This window comes from Capronia epimyces, assembly GCF_000585565.1.
Source record: "Capronia epimyces CBS 606.96 chromosome Unknown aczIQ-supercont1.8, whole genome shotgun sequence".
NCBI lineage: Eukaryota > Fungi > Ascomycota > Eurotiomycetes > Chaetothyriales > Herpotrichiellaceae > Capronia > Capronia epimyces.
Genome location: NW_006912911.1, coordinates 972,535 through 986,541, shown reverse-complemented (window position 1 = coordinate 986,541; position 14,007 = coordinate 972,535). Strand labels below are relative to the sequence as shown.

General features: G+C 52.8%; 4 protein-coding genes across 4 annotated transcripts; 3 read left to right on the top strand and 1 right to left on the bottom strand.

The window, feature by feature from the left end:
• Window positions 1–557: 557 nt before the first annotated feature.
• A1O3_08757 (AAT family amino acid transporter) lies at window positions 558–2,384 on the bottom strand (the record flags this gene model as incomplete). The annotated part of the gene is made up of 2 exons (XM_007738854.1): window positions 558–2,016; window positions 2,164–2,384. The coding sequence occupies 2 exons, from the start codon at window positions 2,382–2,384 to the stop codon at window positions 558–560; spliced, it is 1,680 nt and encodes a 559-aa protein (XP_007737044.1).
• A 1,957-nt stretch (window positions 2,385–4,341) lies between these two features.
• Window positions 4,342–5,916, top strand: A1O3_08756 (uncharacterized protein; the record flags this gene model as incomplete). Its single annotated transcript, XM_007738853.1, has 1 exon — window positions 4,342–5,916. The coding sequence occupies one exon, from the start codon at window positions 4,342–4,344 to the stop codon at window positions 5,914–5,916; it is 1,575 nt and encodes a 524-aa protein (XP_007737043.1).
• Window positions 5,917–6,419: 503 nt separating this feature from the next.
• A1O3_08755 (uncharacterized protein) lies at window positions 6,420–8,435 on the top strand (the record flags this gene model as incomplete). Its single annotated transcript, XM_007738852.1, has 1 exon — window positions 6,420–8,435. One exon carries the CDS (start codon window positions 6,420–6,422, stop codon window positions 8,433–8,435), a length of 2,016 nt encoding a protein of 671 aa, XP_007737042.1.
• A 926-nt stretch (window positions 8,436–9,361) lies between these two features.
• On the top strand, window positions 9,362–12,918 carry A1O3_08754 (uncharacterized protein; the record flags this gene model as incomplete). The annotated part of the gene is made up of 5 exons (XM_007738851.1): window positions 9,362–9,544; window positions 9,597–9,819; window positions 9,874–10,049; window positions 10,104–12,607; window positions 12,711–12,918. 5 exons carry the CDS (start codon window positions 9,362–9,364, stop codon window positions 12,916–12,918), a joined length of 3,294 nt encoding a protein of 1,097 aa, XP_007737041.1.
• Window positions 12,919–14,007: the final 1,089 nt, after the last annotated feature.

Below are 14,007 nucleotides of genomic sequence, written 5' to 3'. Positions count from 1 at the left end.
AGACAAGGGCGTTTGACGGTTTCTGCACGTGAGGGATCAATGTTACAGCATTATGACGGTAATCATCGGCTAGGGAAAGGATACATGGCATATACCCCTTGAATAGGACAGCGTGAGCTTAAGCATGGATTATGACTTGGACGTTGCGGTAATATTAATGGAGCGGAACTCTTCCAAGACAAAGCTTATGTATATATACAGTGAGTGCACTCTTGGTAGCAGTTGTGACCTCCTCTCAAGTCTTTCTTTCAGTGACTCAAGTCCTGCCCCTCTTCATCATAGGTAGATAGTCTTCTCCGAGTTTATTCACTCTTCATGTTGGAACAGTCACTGCCTTTGTTGTTCTGGGAGAGTGAATAAAGTGCTTGGCGGCACTTTATTCGCGACCTGAACGCGCTTCTGCTGGTATATATATGGCTCTTGCTCTTCCAGCATCCTTTCATAATTCTCTCTTCTTCTTCCTTACTTCTACACTTCCCAGGTTACTGCTGGGGCTGTTTTCCATCCCGACATGAAATCATTCTCCTATACATGAAATCTCCTAATCATGAAATCTCCTATTCGACAATCCTGAGCAGCGCGCCCACAAAACCCTTCCGCACCTTGATCGGCGTCTCGGCGTCGATGACTTCTTGCAGGCCGGTCTTCATGTCGACCTCGGCCGGGTCCCAGGCCCACTTGTCGCGCCAGAAGACGATGCGGTGGCCAAAGTACATGACGAAAAAGATGGGGATGCCGATGTAGTCGGTCAAGAAGCTCGACGCGGACCACTTGGATGGGAAGAACACGGTGAAGCCGTTGATCAGACACAGCAGGGTGAACATAACCAAGGCTATCCACGCGCCATAGGGTTGTATCCAGTTGCGGTAAGGAGACACTATACCCTGCGCTCGGCACGCCTTCCTAAAGCGGAAGAAAATAATTGTACAGCAAACCCATGACGTCAGGCCCCAAGTGTTGGTAAGGTTGACGAACCAGTTGAACACTTTCGACCCGCTCGAGGCGACGTTGAGGTACGCCAGGCCGGAAAAGAGGGCCGAGCAAGCTACCGCCATGTAGGGAACACCCCACTTGTTGCAGCGTTTGAAGATTCGAGGTGCTGACCCTTGCACGGCCAAGCTGTATAACGCCCGGGAAGAGATGTAGAGAAATGAATTGCCCGAGGACCAGGCGGAGATGAGGATGACGGCGTTGACGATTGACGGGAGAACAGGGATTCCGGCGTTGGCGATGGCCACGACGAAGGGCGATGAGCCTGCGCCAGCGCCGCCGTTGGTGAGGCGCTCATCGTTGCTCGGGCAGATAACGCCGATGGCCAGGACGCTGAGGCAGTAGAAGATGACCAGGCGGTAGAAATAGCGCTTCGCCGCGATCGGCAGGTTGCGGCGGGGCGATTCCATCTCACCGCCCGTGACCACGAGAAGCTCGGGTGCAAAAGTGAAGGGAAAGACAGAGAGGACGAGAGTCTCCCAAAACGACACGAAGCGGCCGGTGTCGCCCTTGACGATATATGGAAATGCCGCGCCTGGGTCCTTCCAATATCTGAAGCCGAGTCTGTCATGGCTGGGTCCGCCTCCCCAGAAGAGGATGAACGCCAGAATCAGCAGGCCAACCATCAGGATGACTTTGGTGCCAGCGAACCAGAACTCAGTCTCTCCATAGTATCTGACGGGTAAGAAGTTGAGCGCGACGATGACGACGAGCATGATGGTTATCCAGACGGCTATGTTGACGTCGTTGTGCCAGTAGTCGATAACCAGGCCTGCCGCGGTGACTTCGTAGGGGACTAGGATGCCTAAGGCATACCAGTACAGATAGCCGAGAGCAAAGCCCATCGACCGAGAGACGTAGCGGTAGCCATAGTATGACATGGTGCCTCCGTGAATAGGCATGTAGGTGGCCACTTCGATCATGGCGGTCACCACGCAGTAGACGAGGAAGGTCATGATGAGGTAGGAGACCAGGATGAATGCCGGGCCACCCACCGCAAGGGTTTGGCCGGATCCGACAAAGAGACTATGTAGTAGATATGGCTGTTAGTGGTAGGGTGCTCGTGGAATGAAGCGCTTGCGTCGCCGAACTTCGCCGAACTCTCAGAGAGATCGAGGGCGTGGATAGACAGGCAAAAGGCCACTGCCACTGCCACTCTAGAACTGCACATACCCGGTACCAATGGTTCCACCGAGCGCAATCATTTGTGCATGTCTGCTCTTGAGACCGCGCTGCGTAATCCCATATCGCGTGTCGAGTAGTTCTGCGGCAATGACTGACTCGGTCATTGACGATTTTCGCCCTACCAGAGAGTGCTTGCGTGGTAGGTCGTCAGGCTCGTGACCGACGGGCTCAATGCCCTTTTCGGTGTCGTGGACATCTTTGCTGGACATGGTGGGTGGAGGAGATCAACACACGACAACTCTTCGGCACGGCTGCTTCCTGAGAAGAGTATCTGACGGGACTGTCCTCCTTGATCGAGGGTCCCGATGCACAATGGATTTAGCCAGGCACAATGGGCCAGGATAGAGGAGGGGATGGCGGGAGGAAGACAGGCTGAGGCCTGATTTGCAGGAGGGTCCGGGGAGCGGCTTTATAGCTTCGTCTGGACAGCATTGCGGATGAGGTGATTGACTGATAGACTGGCAGTGGTATGAAGGCGAGGTAGCATGGATGATCAACACGTCGGACCATAGTAAGGGTGGTGAGTGGTGCTGGTGCTGGTTGCTGATAGAGTAGCGTGAGCAGCTGAGCAGTCCAGTGCAGTGCGGATAGTGGGGGAGAGGAATTGATAACGGACCAGAGGGATCTTGGCGCCAACTGTCCAATGATTTCGCAGTATTCTCCAGCCTGCGCCCTGCCTACTGGAAATCTTAAGAGTGGCCTACCACCAAGTTACAGTTTTATCACCCAAGGTGTCACCTACTAGTCCTAGTCCACAGGATCTCGCTCACTACTTCCCATCCCCCGTGCCCCATCTATCTATCTCACCCAACTCGCCGCTTGCACCCCGGCCTTCACCATTGGACGTCAGCCTCAGATACCCTCCAGGGGCCAGGGTTGGAAGTGGTATCCATTCCGGGACTGGCAAAGCTGCGATAAGCACCGATCGAAGCCTTAGCCCTGGCTAAGTAGGTTCTGCTAGCAACTGGCCCCTACCCTCAGGCTTGCCACGGAGGCGGCATTGACCTCAAGAGATTACTTACCGCTAGGCCTCCCTACGAATCAAAGCCTCCTTTTCGCCATCGCCTGATCTTGCTCAACGTTTCAGATAAGGAACTTGCCCCAGCTGCATGCAGCCTCAGTCAGTGCCACGAGACTCTACAGTGCTACACCTGTTGAGGCATTATTATCCTAGACACGCCAGCCTCCCCAACCAAGCGAGGGTTCTAGAAGACTTGTGATGCAGGGTCCTAGGGCTCCAGAGATGGCCTATCTGTACGGAGAATCTTACGGAGTACGGAGTACACTCACACACACACGCCACGTGCGGAATGGTCCATCGTGGTCGTAGATTTCCGATTTCTGGCCGGGTCTCAAGACACAGCCCTGATGGCACATGTGAAGGTATGGAGAGGTCGTGACGAGGCATCCCGACCGAGAGGCCAAGATATCAAGGTCCCCTTAATTGGCCGTCGATCGCCCGCTATCAGCCGGCCCACTACTATGTACAATACAGACTCGTACCTTTTTGACCCCATCCGCCCCCATAACACGGGGAATTGAAGTACGGATACTTCATCCATCCGCTTTCAGAAGCCCAGAAGTGCCCTATAAGATTCTGGTCACCACCTCTGAGAAGCCTCTTATCACCACTCATTGGGCCCTCACGTCTGATTGGACTGATTTTGAGACCCTGGACAAGGAGAAGAGCGACAACGAGATGGCTGCGGCTTGCCATAAGCGCACAACTCCACGGTTGTGGAACGACTCATTATCGCCACTATCACAGATGCGGTATTTGGTGGGGCTCGAGCACATCCACTGCAAAGGGCCCAGAAAAAGAGCGTCAGTGAGACAGTGGGAGTCGGACTGCCGACTTTCAGATGTCAATATTGAATCTGACAGCAACAGTCAACAGGCCGATGGGGACTACAAGTCCTTCACGGCAGTTATACCAATATTGGGGCTACGGATACGACCGCCACTCGTGCTCCCCAGGATAGAAGTGCTGTCGAATGGGTGGGCTGTACAGCTGGAGTGAGTGTTGTGAACACTAAAGTTTCTTTTTCATGTGCTACACTGTAAGCAGATGGTGAGCAGGAGACCACTTCACGATGTTGCTAGAATCAGGTGAGTTGTCAGATCCTAGCTGGCCGGAGCTAGAAGCTGACGATGAGAACAGGTCCGATGATCCTGGAGGTGCCATGCCGTCTGTGGATCGCGTTAGCCATCATTTTATTATACGGTGTTTTTCGCTCTGGTTCAAATATCGCAAAACTCAAGACGATTCCCGGACCGTGGCTATACGCCACTACGAGGTTTAGACTAGCTGTGGATGCATGGCAAGCACGGTCAGTCCAGGCTATTCTCAGCCTTCACAGACAATATGGACCGGTGGTTCGCATCGGGCCCAACGAGGTTTCATTCAACAGCTTGTCTGCCCTGAAGGCCATTTATGGCGCCGGAAGCGTGTTTGAACGAACAGACTTTTACCGCATGTTCGACGTCTATGGCCGGCCCAACCTTTTCACGTTTGGGTCCGGAAAGCTGCACCGGGATCGGAAGAAATTGATCAGCCACATCTATGCGAACCAAACCGTGCTGGGGCCAGATTTCGGGCCCTTGGTGCAGAACAAAGTGACCGGTTTCCTCTCCCTTCTTGAGCAAGAGCCGGAGCATGCGAGCGAGATCTTTGGAAGCCTGCATTACTTCTCCCTGGATGCGATTTCTGAATTTGTATATGGACCAGATTATGGAGGGACAAAGGCATTGTCTGGCTGCAAGCAATCCCGGGAATTGATACAAGACATCCTTAATCCGGCTCGGAGACGCTTGGCATGGTACACGGTGCACTTTCCTGCCTATACCAAGTGGATTACCACGCGCTCCGGATTGCTGGAGAGGTGTATCACATCTCTTGGGCTGATGCCCATGCGCAAGCCCTACACATATTCCGGCATTCGCCAACATGCTCTGAGGGCTTTCCATAGCTTCAGAAATGCTCCTGCATTGGACCGTGTAAATGCCGCCGATAACACGGTCATCGGCCGTCTGCTCAAAGTGCAGGAGATGGCCAACATGACGGATATGGACATTGCTTCAGAATGCGCTGACCACCTCCTAGCCGGCATCGACACCACAGCTGATTCCTTGATGTTCATGATTTGGGCATTGTCGCTACCTCAGCATCAGGAATACCAGGAAAGGCTGAGGAGAGAGCTCTCAAGAATCTCCGTGGACGCTAGTGGGTTCCCTATTCCGAAGGAGTTGACCCAGCTACCCTACTTGAACGCGGTTGTTCGAGAGTGTTTGCGTCTGTATTCACCTTTGCCCACCTTTGAGCCTCGCTCGTCAACAGTCGACACTGTCATTGACGGCTATGAGATTCCCGCCGGCACTATCGCTGGTGCGTCTCCCTTCTGCCTTCACCGGGATGAGGGCGTCTTTCCCTCCCCGTTGAGCTTCAGGCCGGAGAGATGGCTGACATCTTCTGGAACCCTTGTCCCTGAATCGGATCTCCGGAATCGATATTTCTGGGCCTTCTCAAGTGGTGCACGCATGTGTATCGGAGTGCACCTGGCCAACGCAGAAATGTTCACACTGATTGCTGCATTGTATCGGAGGTACAAGACGTCGGCACGTCACCCAGACACGTCGCCAGGTATCACAAGCAGGTTTGAGGTATTCAGTGATGAAACTATGCCGAAGATGGTTGAGCACGAATGTTGGATTGACTTTGTCAAGCTGACTGAGAGCAATTGAACCGTTGACAGAAGACGGTTTCTGGGGACTGCTAAACAGCTTCGGCTCAGCAAATTACTTGTCCCAGCCAGGAACTGCGCGTGAAGGATGGGCACATTATTGTTACGTCTCACAGGATTGAGAATACGAGGCGGTACGCGTGACAGGCGGGAAATCAATCTGCATGCACCCAGCCGTACAGCGGCAGCAGATTATGAGGCCAGCACCATCCGACTCGAATCACCCTAATCAAAGTCACACGAGAGCGAGATCTGGCTGACCGCAGTCTTCGTACTTATTCTTAATTCTCTGCAGATTGCCAAAGGCCCGCCACCAAACATCAACACCGAGTTTGACGTGCGCTTCCACCCATCCGCGGCCAAAGCGTTCGACACCTCAACACACCTCAATCTTAAGCGGCCTCGCGAAGAGTGTCATAATCCTTTGCGAGAAGCGAGTTCCATTTTTCTTGGTCTCGATCTCTTCTATCTCTCCTCTCGTCGGCGTTCGGCCCTTGCATCGAAATGTGTGTGACTGAGAAATGGTTCTACCGTGAATGTGGTTGTCACTATAACCACAACATCCTATGCAGTACTTATCATCGGACTCGAATACCCGGTACCGCTCCGACAACCCAATACTCTGTGCACCCGTGGATCGAAGAGGCGGGCGTCGATGCCTATGTGGCCTCCAAACAGCAGAGACGACATGCATGGCCTCCCGAGCCACGGGATTGTCCGGAGCATACCACGGTTGAGAAGTTCTTTCTCAACCACGTATGCGAAGATTGTCTCCTAGCAAAGCTTCCCCCCAAACCGCCTGAATTAGAACATCTCATGACACCGGCTGGCCCCGTTCCTACACCTGATGATGGGTGTGGGCTTATCTGGGACAGCGAAGTCAAGGTCGAAATCCAGAGCGAAACCTCAGAACCACCTCACAGACCGAAAACTCCAGATGTCGCTCTTTGGGACAATGACTTGCATGAGGACAGAGGGATGGTAGAAAGTCAGACCAAGGCCAAGGTTGAAATCGACAGCTATAGCATCTCCGCGGAAGATCCTTCATCTCCATTATCCCTCACCTTTGACGATGAGGCCAGCTCGCTGTCTTCTTCCATGCCGATCTCCCCCCCTAGCTCAGCCATCGCGGGCAGTGATGGACTTATCTCACCCTCGTATCAGAATAGACGATATGGTCTTGCCTTCCACCGGCCCTTCCTTGCAGATCTCAACGACGCCGATGACGAATTTGACTCCTGCCCCGAGCAATACTATCGGTTCCCTACACCGCCCTCGCGAGGAAGGTCTAGGGTGCGTGGAGATGCGAATGGAAGTGAGCGCGCTGCGGCAGGCCCCGAGGTATCGCACGTACCGGTCAGAGGCAGGCCCAACAGCAACAGACTTTCCAGACTCGAGACTTTGAGATCTTTGTCGAATAATGTTGTGTCCAGCTCAAAGTTTCCGGACGAGGACAAATCGTGCGACAATGATTCGACTCGGTCCTCGGTGTCCACGAGGTTCAAGTCGAGGACTCCATTTCGTGGCTTTCGAACTCGGAAGGTCGATCCACTCATTGCAGAGACAATCGAAGCTAGACCAGTCTTACTAGCTGACGACTGCATTGACACCGGTCAGATCCCAATTTCATGCCCAGGGTCTGGCGGAAGTTCACCGATGCCACCTCGAAAATCAAGTTTCAAGAACTGGACATTTCTCAAGTTGCGTGACCACAATAGTAACAAGCGAAGTGGTAGTACTCGCTCTCACAGTCGGTTGAGAAGCTTGGCTCCTAGTCCAACGGGGTCTTGGTCACGCAATCAGCTTGGTCAACGCGAGAAGATGTACTCACAGCTGTCGGGTTCAGTTCATGAGATTGCTTCCAGCCGTAGTACCCAAAAGGACGACAGACAAGCCGAAATTCTTGAGCAGCGGCCAGCTCTGCAGGTGATAGGCATTCCGAACCATCCCCACTCGTCGACATTGAAGACGGGGCGTGCCATACTGGACGGCTGTATGGATTTTGACCTGGGGTTGGACGATGTGGGAGATAAACAGTGGCACCCCGACGTCAAACGCGCCGACGAGAGCACCTATGACCCCTATGACCCCTATGATCCCTATGACCCCTATGACCCCTATGACCGTTCTCCAGTGGTACCAGTTCATCGGAAACTGGCCGAATTGAAGCTGGAGACGGTGGCATCGCGAGACTCCTGGCCTCTTCGATCTGCAGCCAGTCAAAAAGAGAACGCCGGACCTCCGCCCTCACCGCCCGCCATGATCCCAGTTCCCGTGGTCAAAGGATATATGGAGGAAGACGCGCAGATGGAACCGCCAGTGGCAGAAGCGAGCGACCGGGCGGACAACGTATTTACGCCACTACTCCAACCTGGCCAGGGACGAGTTGAAACGGCGGCGAAGAAGGCAGTCTTTCCACCACGCAAAAGCTCGCTCAGGATGAGGATTGAGTTGCGCAGGGGGTCCAGGCCACTTTCAGAATGCGATATCCCCGTTCCGGCTCTAGTTCGACCTTCTTGAGGAGGATTATCAAGCCTGGCCCAAGTTGTAGCAGAGTCCAGGGTGACGTGGCCGAACTTGTAACAATGAATTGAATGCTGGATTCTACTTTGATTTGTCCAGGATGCCGACTCAAAGAATCTAGATGAATCGAGGACACGTAGAACAACGGGATAGATGGAAACCTGAAACCAAGGATCGCGCAAGGGGGCAATCGAGACAGGAGACACGACAACAGACAACAACACCAGATTATTGATGGCTGCTTCGGGTCTCACGTGGTCTCACGTGATCTGGCCCGATACTTCCAAAGGAAGGTACCTCTGAGGGTGCATACCTGAAATAATACAGCAGCCTAGTAGAGTACGGAGTATAAAGTCCTACTAATGAATGAATGAATCTACCTAATTGATTAATTGTTATTTATTCAATTAGTTTACAGATGCGCAGGGGGTGGAGCGGGACTCACGGCTCCTCCAGTCTTCTCGTTCGCTGAAATATTTTCCTAGAGAGACACGGCATAGTTGACGGATCTGATTGCAGTCGACGGAGGCCCGACGCCGAAAAATATTATTTGTTCCTGTCCACTGTCCACTGTCCACTGTCCACTCACGTCGTTACCGCCAGTTGTTTTTACTGACAGGGTGCGAGGAATTCGTGGTCAGTTCCATTCATCTGCCTTTTCTCTGCTGCCTACGCCGACGTCGCAGTCTCCAGACATCTTGGATACACAATAACACTGACCGGATCCGTTGTCTCGGTGCAGATCGATTTATCTTCCTCTCCTCCTCTCCTCCTCCCCTCCGCCGCTCCTCCGTCCCTTGTTTCCCTGTCCCTCCCTCAACCCATCAGAGAGGCCTGCCGGGCACTGCGCACGCGTGCCATCCACCACCAACCGACGCCCGGTACGATTTCCTTGTTGGATGCTATAGAAGAAACCCGTCAAGATGTCTCTCCTCCCTGCCGAAGTGCAGGGAGCCTTGAGCCAACTCCTCCAAGCCCTTGCTTCTCCGGACAACAGCCTCCGCGCCCAAGCCGAGGAGCAATTGAACAATGACTGGACTCCGAATCGCCCAGATGTGCTGTTGATGGGACTGGTGGAGCAGCTACAAGCGGCCCAAGACCCATCGGTACGTCGCATGCAAAGAGTCAACTTGAGCCCACATTCTAACCCTTGGGTAGACACGATCTTTCGCAGCCGTGTTATTCCGCAAACAAGCCTCGAAATCACACAAAAGCCCTACCACTGGCGAGTCTAAAGAGCTTTTCCTGACGCTCAGTAGCGAGGCCAAACTCGCTATTCGGTCGAAGTTGTTGGAATGTTTTGCCAGAGAACAGGTCAATCATGTCAGGAATAAGATTGGAGATGCAATCGCGGAGATCGCTAGACAATATGTCGATGCCGGTATGTCAATAGCTTCTTGGGCATGTGACTGGGTGACTGACGCTGCCGGTGTAGGCGAGATGTGGATGGAACTGCTCGCAGCGCTGTTCCAGGCAAGCCAGTCCAATGATGCCGGGCTGAGAGAATGCGCCTTCCGAATCTTCTCCACCACGCCGGGCATTATCGAAAGGCAGCATGAAAGTGCAGTGCAGGAAGTGTTCGGAAAAGGCTTCAAAGACAGCAGCGTTGAAGTAAGAGGATCGATGCCTACACTGTTGGATGTTTTTCATTGATCATGTCCCCAGGTCCGACTGGCTGCCATTGAGGCATTCGCGTCTTTCTTCCATTCTGTTACCAAAAAGACACAACCCAAGTACTATTCGTTGATCCCCGAGATCCTGAACATCCTTCCGCCCTTAAAGGAAGCAGGCGACACCGATAACCTATCCAAGGCCTTTGTCTCGCTCATTGAGCTGGCCGAGGCGGCCCCGAAGATGTTCAAAGGTCTCTTCTCAACCCTCGTCAAATTCAGCATCTCTGTCATTCAGGACAAAGAATTGGGTGATCAGACACGGCAAAATGCTCTCGAACTGATGGCCACCTTTGCCGAATGGGCGCCTGCCATGTGCAAGAAGGACCCGTCCTATGTCACCGACATGGTCACCCAGTGTCTTAGTCTGATGACCGACATCGGGGTCGATGACGACGACGCCGCCGAGTGGAACGCCAATGAGGACCTCGACATGGAAGAGAGCGACATGAACCACGTCGCGGGCGAGCAATGTATGGATCGGTTGGCCAACAAACTGGGAGGGCAGGTCATGCTTCCGGCCACCTTTACCTGGTTACCAAGAATGATGCATTCGGCTTCGTGGAAAGACCGGCATGCTGCTCTCATGGCCATCTCAGCAATATCCGAAGGATGTCGAGATCTGATGATCGGCGAGCTCGACAAGGTGCTGGAACTGGTTGTCCCGTCCCTGAGAGACCCGCATCCTCGAGTCAGATTCGCTGGCTGCAATGCTCTTGGACAAATGAGTACCGACTTTGCGGGACCAATGCAAGAAAAATACCATCAAGTCGTCCTAACCAACATCATACCTGTGCTCGAGGCTCCAGAACCCCGCGTCCAGGCCCACGCCGCGGCTGCCCTGGTGAACTTTTGCGAAGAGGCAGAGAAATCGATATTGGAACCATACCTCGACCAGCTCCTTTCTCATCTACTACAGCTTTTGCAATCACCAAAACGGTACGTCCAAGAGCAAGCTTTGTCGACGATTGCAACCATTGCCGACTCTGCCGAAAGTGCCTTCGTTCGCTACTACGACACCTTAATGCCCCTCCTTTTCGGAGTTCTCCAGTCTGAACAATCGAAAGAGTACAGACTGCTCCGAGCCAAAGCCATGGAGTGCGCAACCCTCATTGCTCTGGCGGTGGGCAAAGAAAAGATGGGCCAGGACGGGATCACGCTCGTCCAAACTTTGGGCAACATACAACAGAATATCACCGACGAGGATGATCCGCAGGCGCAATATCTTCTGCATTGTTGGGGCCGGATGTGTCGAGTTCTCGGGAGTGACTTTGTTCCGTACCTGCCGGGAGTCATGCCACCTTTACTCGAGCTCGCCTCTGCCAAAGCTGATATTCAGCTGATCGATAGTGAGGACGACGCACTCGATCAGGAAGATGGTTGGGAACTGGTCCCCTTGAAAGGAAAAGTCATTGGCATCAAGACATCGACACTGGAGGACAAAAACACGGCAATTGAGCTGATTACCATCTATGCGCAGATCTTGGAGGCGGATTTCGCGCCCTACGTGGCGGATATTACAGAGCGCATTGCCTTACCTGGCCTCGCTTTCTTTTTCCATGACCCTGTCCGGGTGGCGTCGGCGAAATTGATCCCTCAACTACTGAACTCGTACAAGAAACAATACGGGGAGCAGTCACCTCAACTTATGGAGCTGTGGGCCACGTGTTGTGAAAAGGAGATTGAGATCCTCAGTGCAGAACCCGCAGTCGACACTTTGGCCGAAATGTACCAATGCTTTTACGAAAGTGTGGAAGTGGTGGGTAAGAACTGTTTGACACAAGAACACACGGAGCAGTTCGTCCAATCGGTCAAGTCAACCCTGGAAGAATTCCAGAAACGCGTGCAAGAGCGGGCCGAGGAAAGGGCGGAATCCGCACAACAAGCGGCCGATGAAGACGATGACTCGTTGTCGGTCCAGTACGCGATCGAGGACGACCAGTCACTGTTGTCGGACATGAACAAGGCTTTCCACACCATCTTCAAGAACATGGGCGTCAATTTCTTGGGTCAATGGCAGAGACTGATGCCATTCTACGACGCCTTCATGAACAACAGCGACCCGATGCAGCGGCAATGGGCGATCTGCATCATGGACGATGTGTTGGAGTTTTGTGGGCCTCAATCCTGGCAATACAACGACCACATCATCCAACCACTCATCAACGGGATGAGGGACGAGAACGCGGCGAATCGACAAGCTGCTGCGTATGGAGTGGGCATCGCTGCCCAGAAGGGGGGCGAGCAATGGTCGGATTTCGTGGCGGCCAGTCTCGAAATACTCTTCCAGATCACCCGAGTCCCGAACGCCAGAGGGGACGACGAGGTCTTTGCCACCGAAAACGCGTGCGCCGCCATCGCCAAGGTTTTGCACTACAATTCCTCCAAGGTGCCGAATCCGCAGCAGGTCGTGGAGCAATGGCTCGATACGCTACCGGTCGTCAATGACGAGGAAGCCGCACCCTATGCCTACTCTTTTGTCGCGCAGCTGATTGACCAGTAAGTCAACCCACCATTCCTTTTCGTTGTTGCTTTGTTGCTGTTGTTCCCGCCGACGGCATAATGAAGACGAGAGAGACTAACACGTGTGGTGTCATTGCAGGCAAAACCCGGCCGTGTTTGCCAAAGCGCAACAAGTGTTTCACCATATCGCGTCGGCGCTCGAGGCCGAGACGATCCAAGGCCAGACGGCCAAAAAAGTCGCCGAGAGTGCCAAACAGATGGTAGCCCAAACGGGCATCAACGCCGACCAGGTCTTGCAGACTCTCTCGCCTGACGGGCAGACGACGGTGAGGAGCTATTTCTCGTGATCTCGTTCAAGTTCACGAGGTCGAGGGTTTCCGCAATGCAGTGAGCAAGGGCCAAGGGCAAGAGCCAGTCGCTCGCCGCGGTGCGGACACTTGGGCTGTCTTGCCAAGGGTGGCCGGGGAGAAGTTGACCGCGAGGTTTGAGGCGAGGCATGCATGACATCCCATCCCTTACCAGCCATACAGTCCAGTTTCCAGGAAGATGGGGGAGGCCAGCTACTTTAGATACAAGCACGTCACATATTTTGGGCCGTGGGAGCTCTGCTGTTGATTGATGGATTGAGAATAATGAACAATCATGATATCAGATCAGATCAGACCAGTGAGTGTCAGTAGTCGATGTCAATGTCAATGTCTATGTCTATGTCAATGTCAGTTCAGTGGTCGTGAATCCAATTTCTGATTTTAGTCCGTCGCATCATGCGGTGAGGCTGAGATCAATTTCTCACATCCATTACTAAGATACATACATACATACCGCTTCTATGCTGCGTTCAATCATATATAGAGTCAATCAATCGTACATGTATCCGTACATGTATGTAGTCCATTCACCTAGGAGAGAGAGAGAGAGAGAGAGGGAGCGAGCCTCGCGAAGTCACCAGTCCCCAGTTCCCGTCTCTATCAATCAAGCTGTGCCATGCCATCCATGCCTCGTTTGCTGGTACAGTAGTAATAAGGTGCATGTATATATAACTTATATATATATATATAATTATATACCTAACCTATATACCAGTGGTCCATATGGATACACTATATCCGTATATATATGGTACATTAGTAGCAGTACTGAGTACTGTACTGAGCTGTCTCCTAATTAGGCCAATCGCGTCGTTTGATAATATTAACATATATATCTGTATAACGTGCATGATAAGCGAGTGAAACAGACAAGCGAGTGAAACACCTCACCAAATTTCCATACCATCCAACTTTCAATATGATTTTCTCCACCACCAGCGATGGCAACTATTAATGAGGAACGAAAAATAAATCTTGCTCTTCAAGCTATCAGAAAAGACCAAAATCTCAGTATCCGGGCCGCAGCTACGATCTACAAGTGTAATCACGTTACCCTGTCTCGACGAC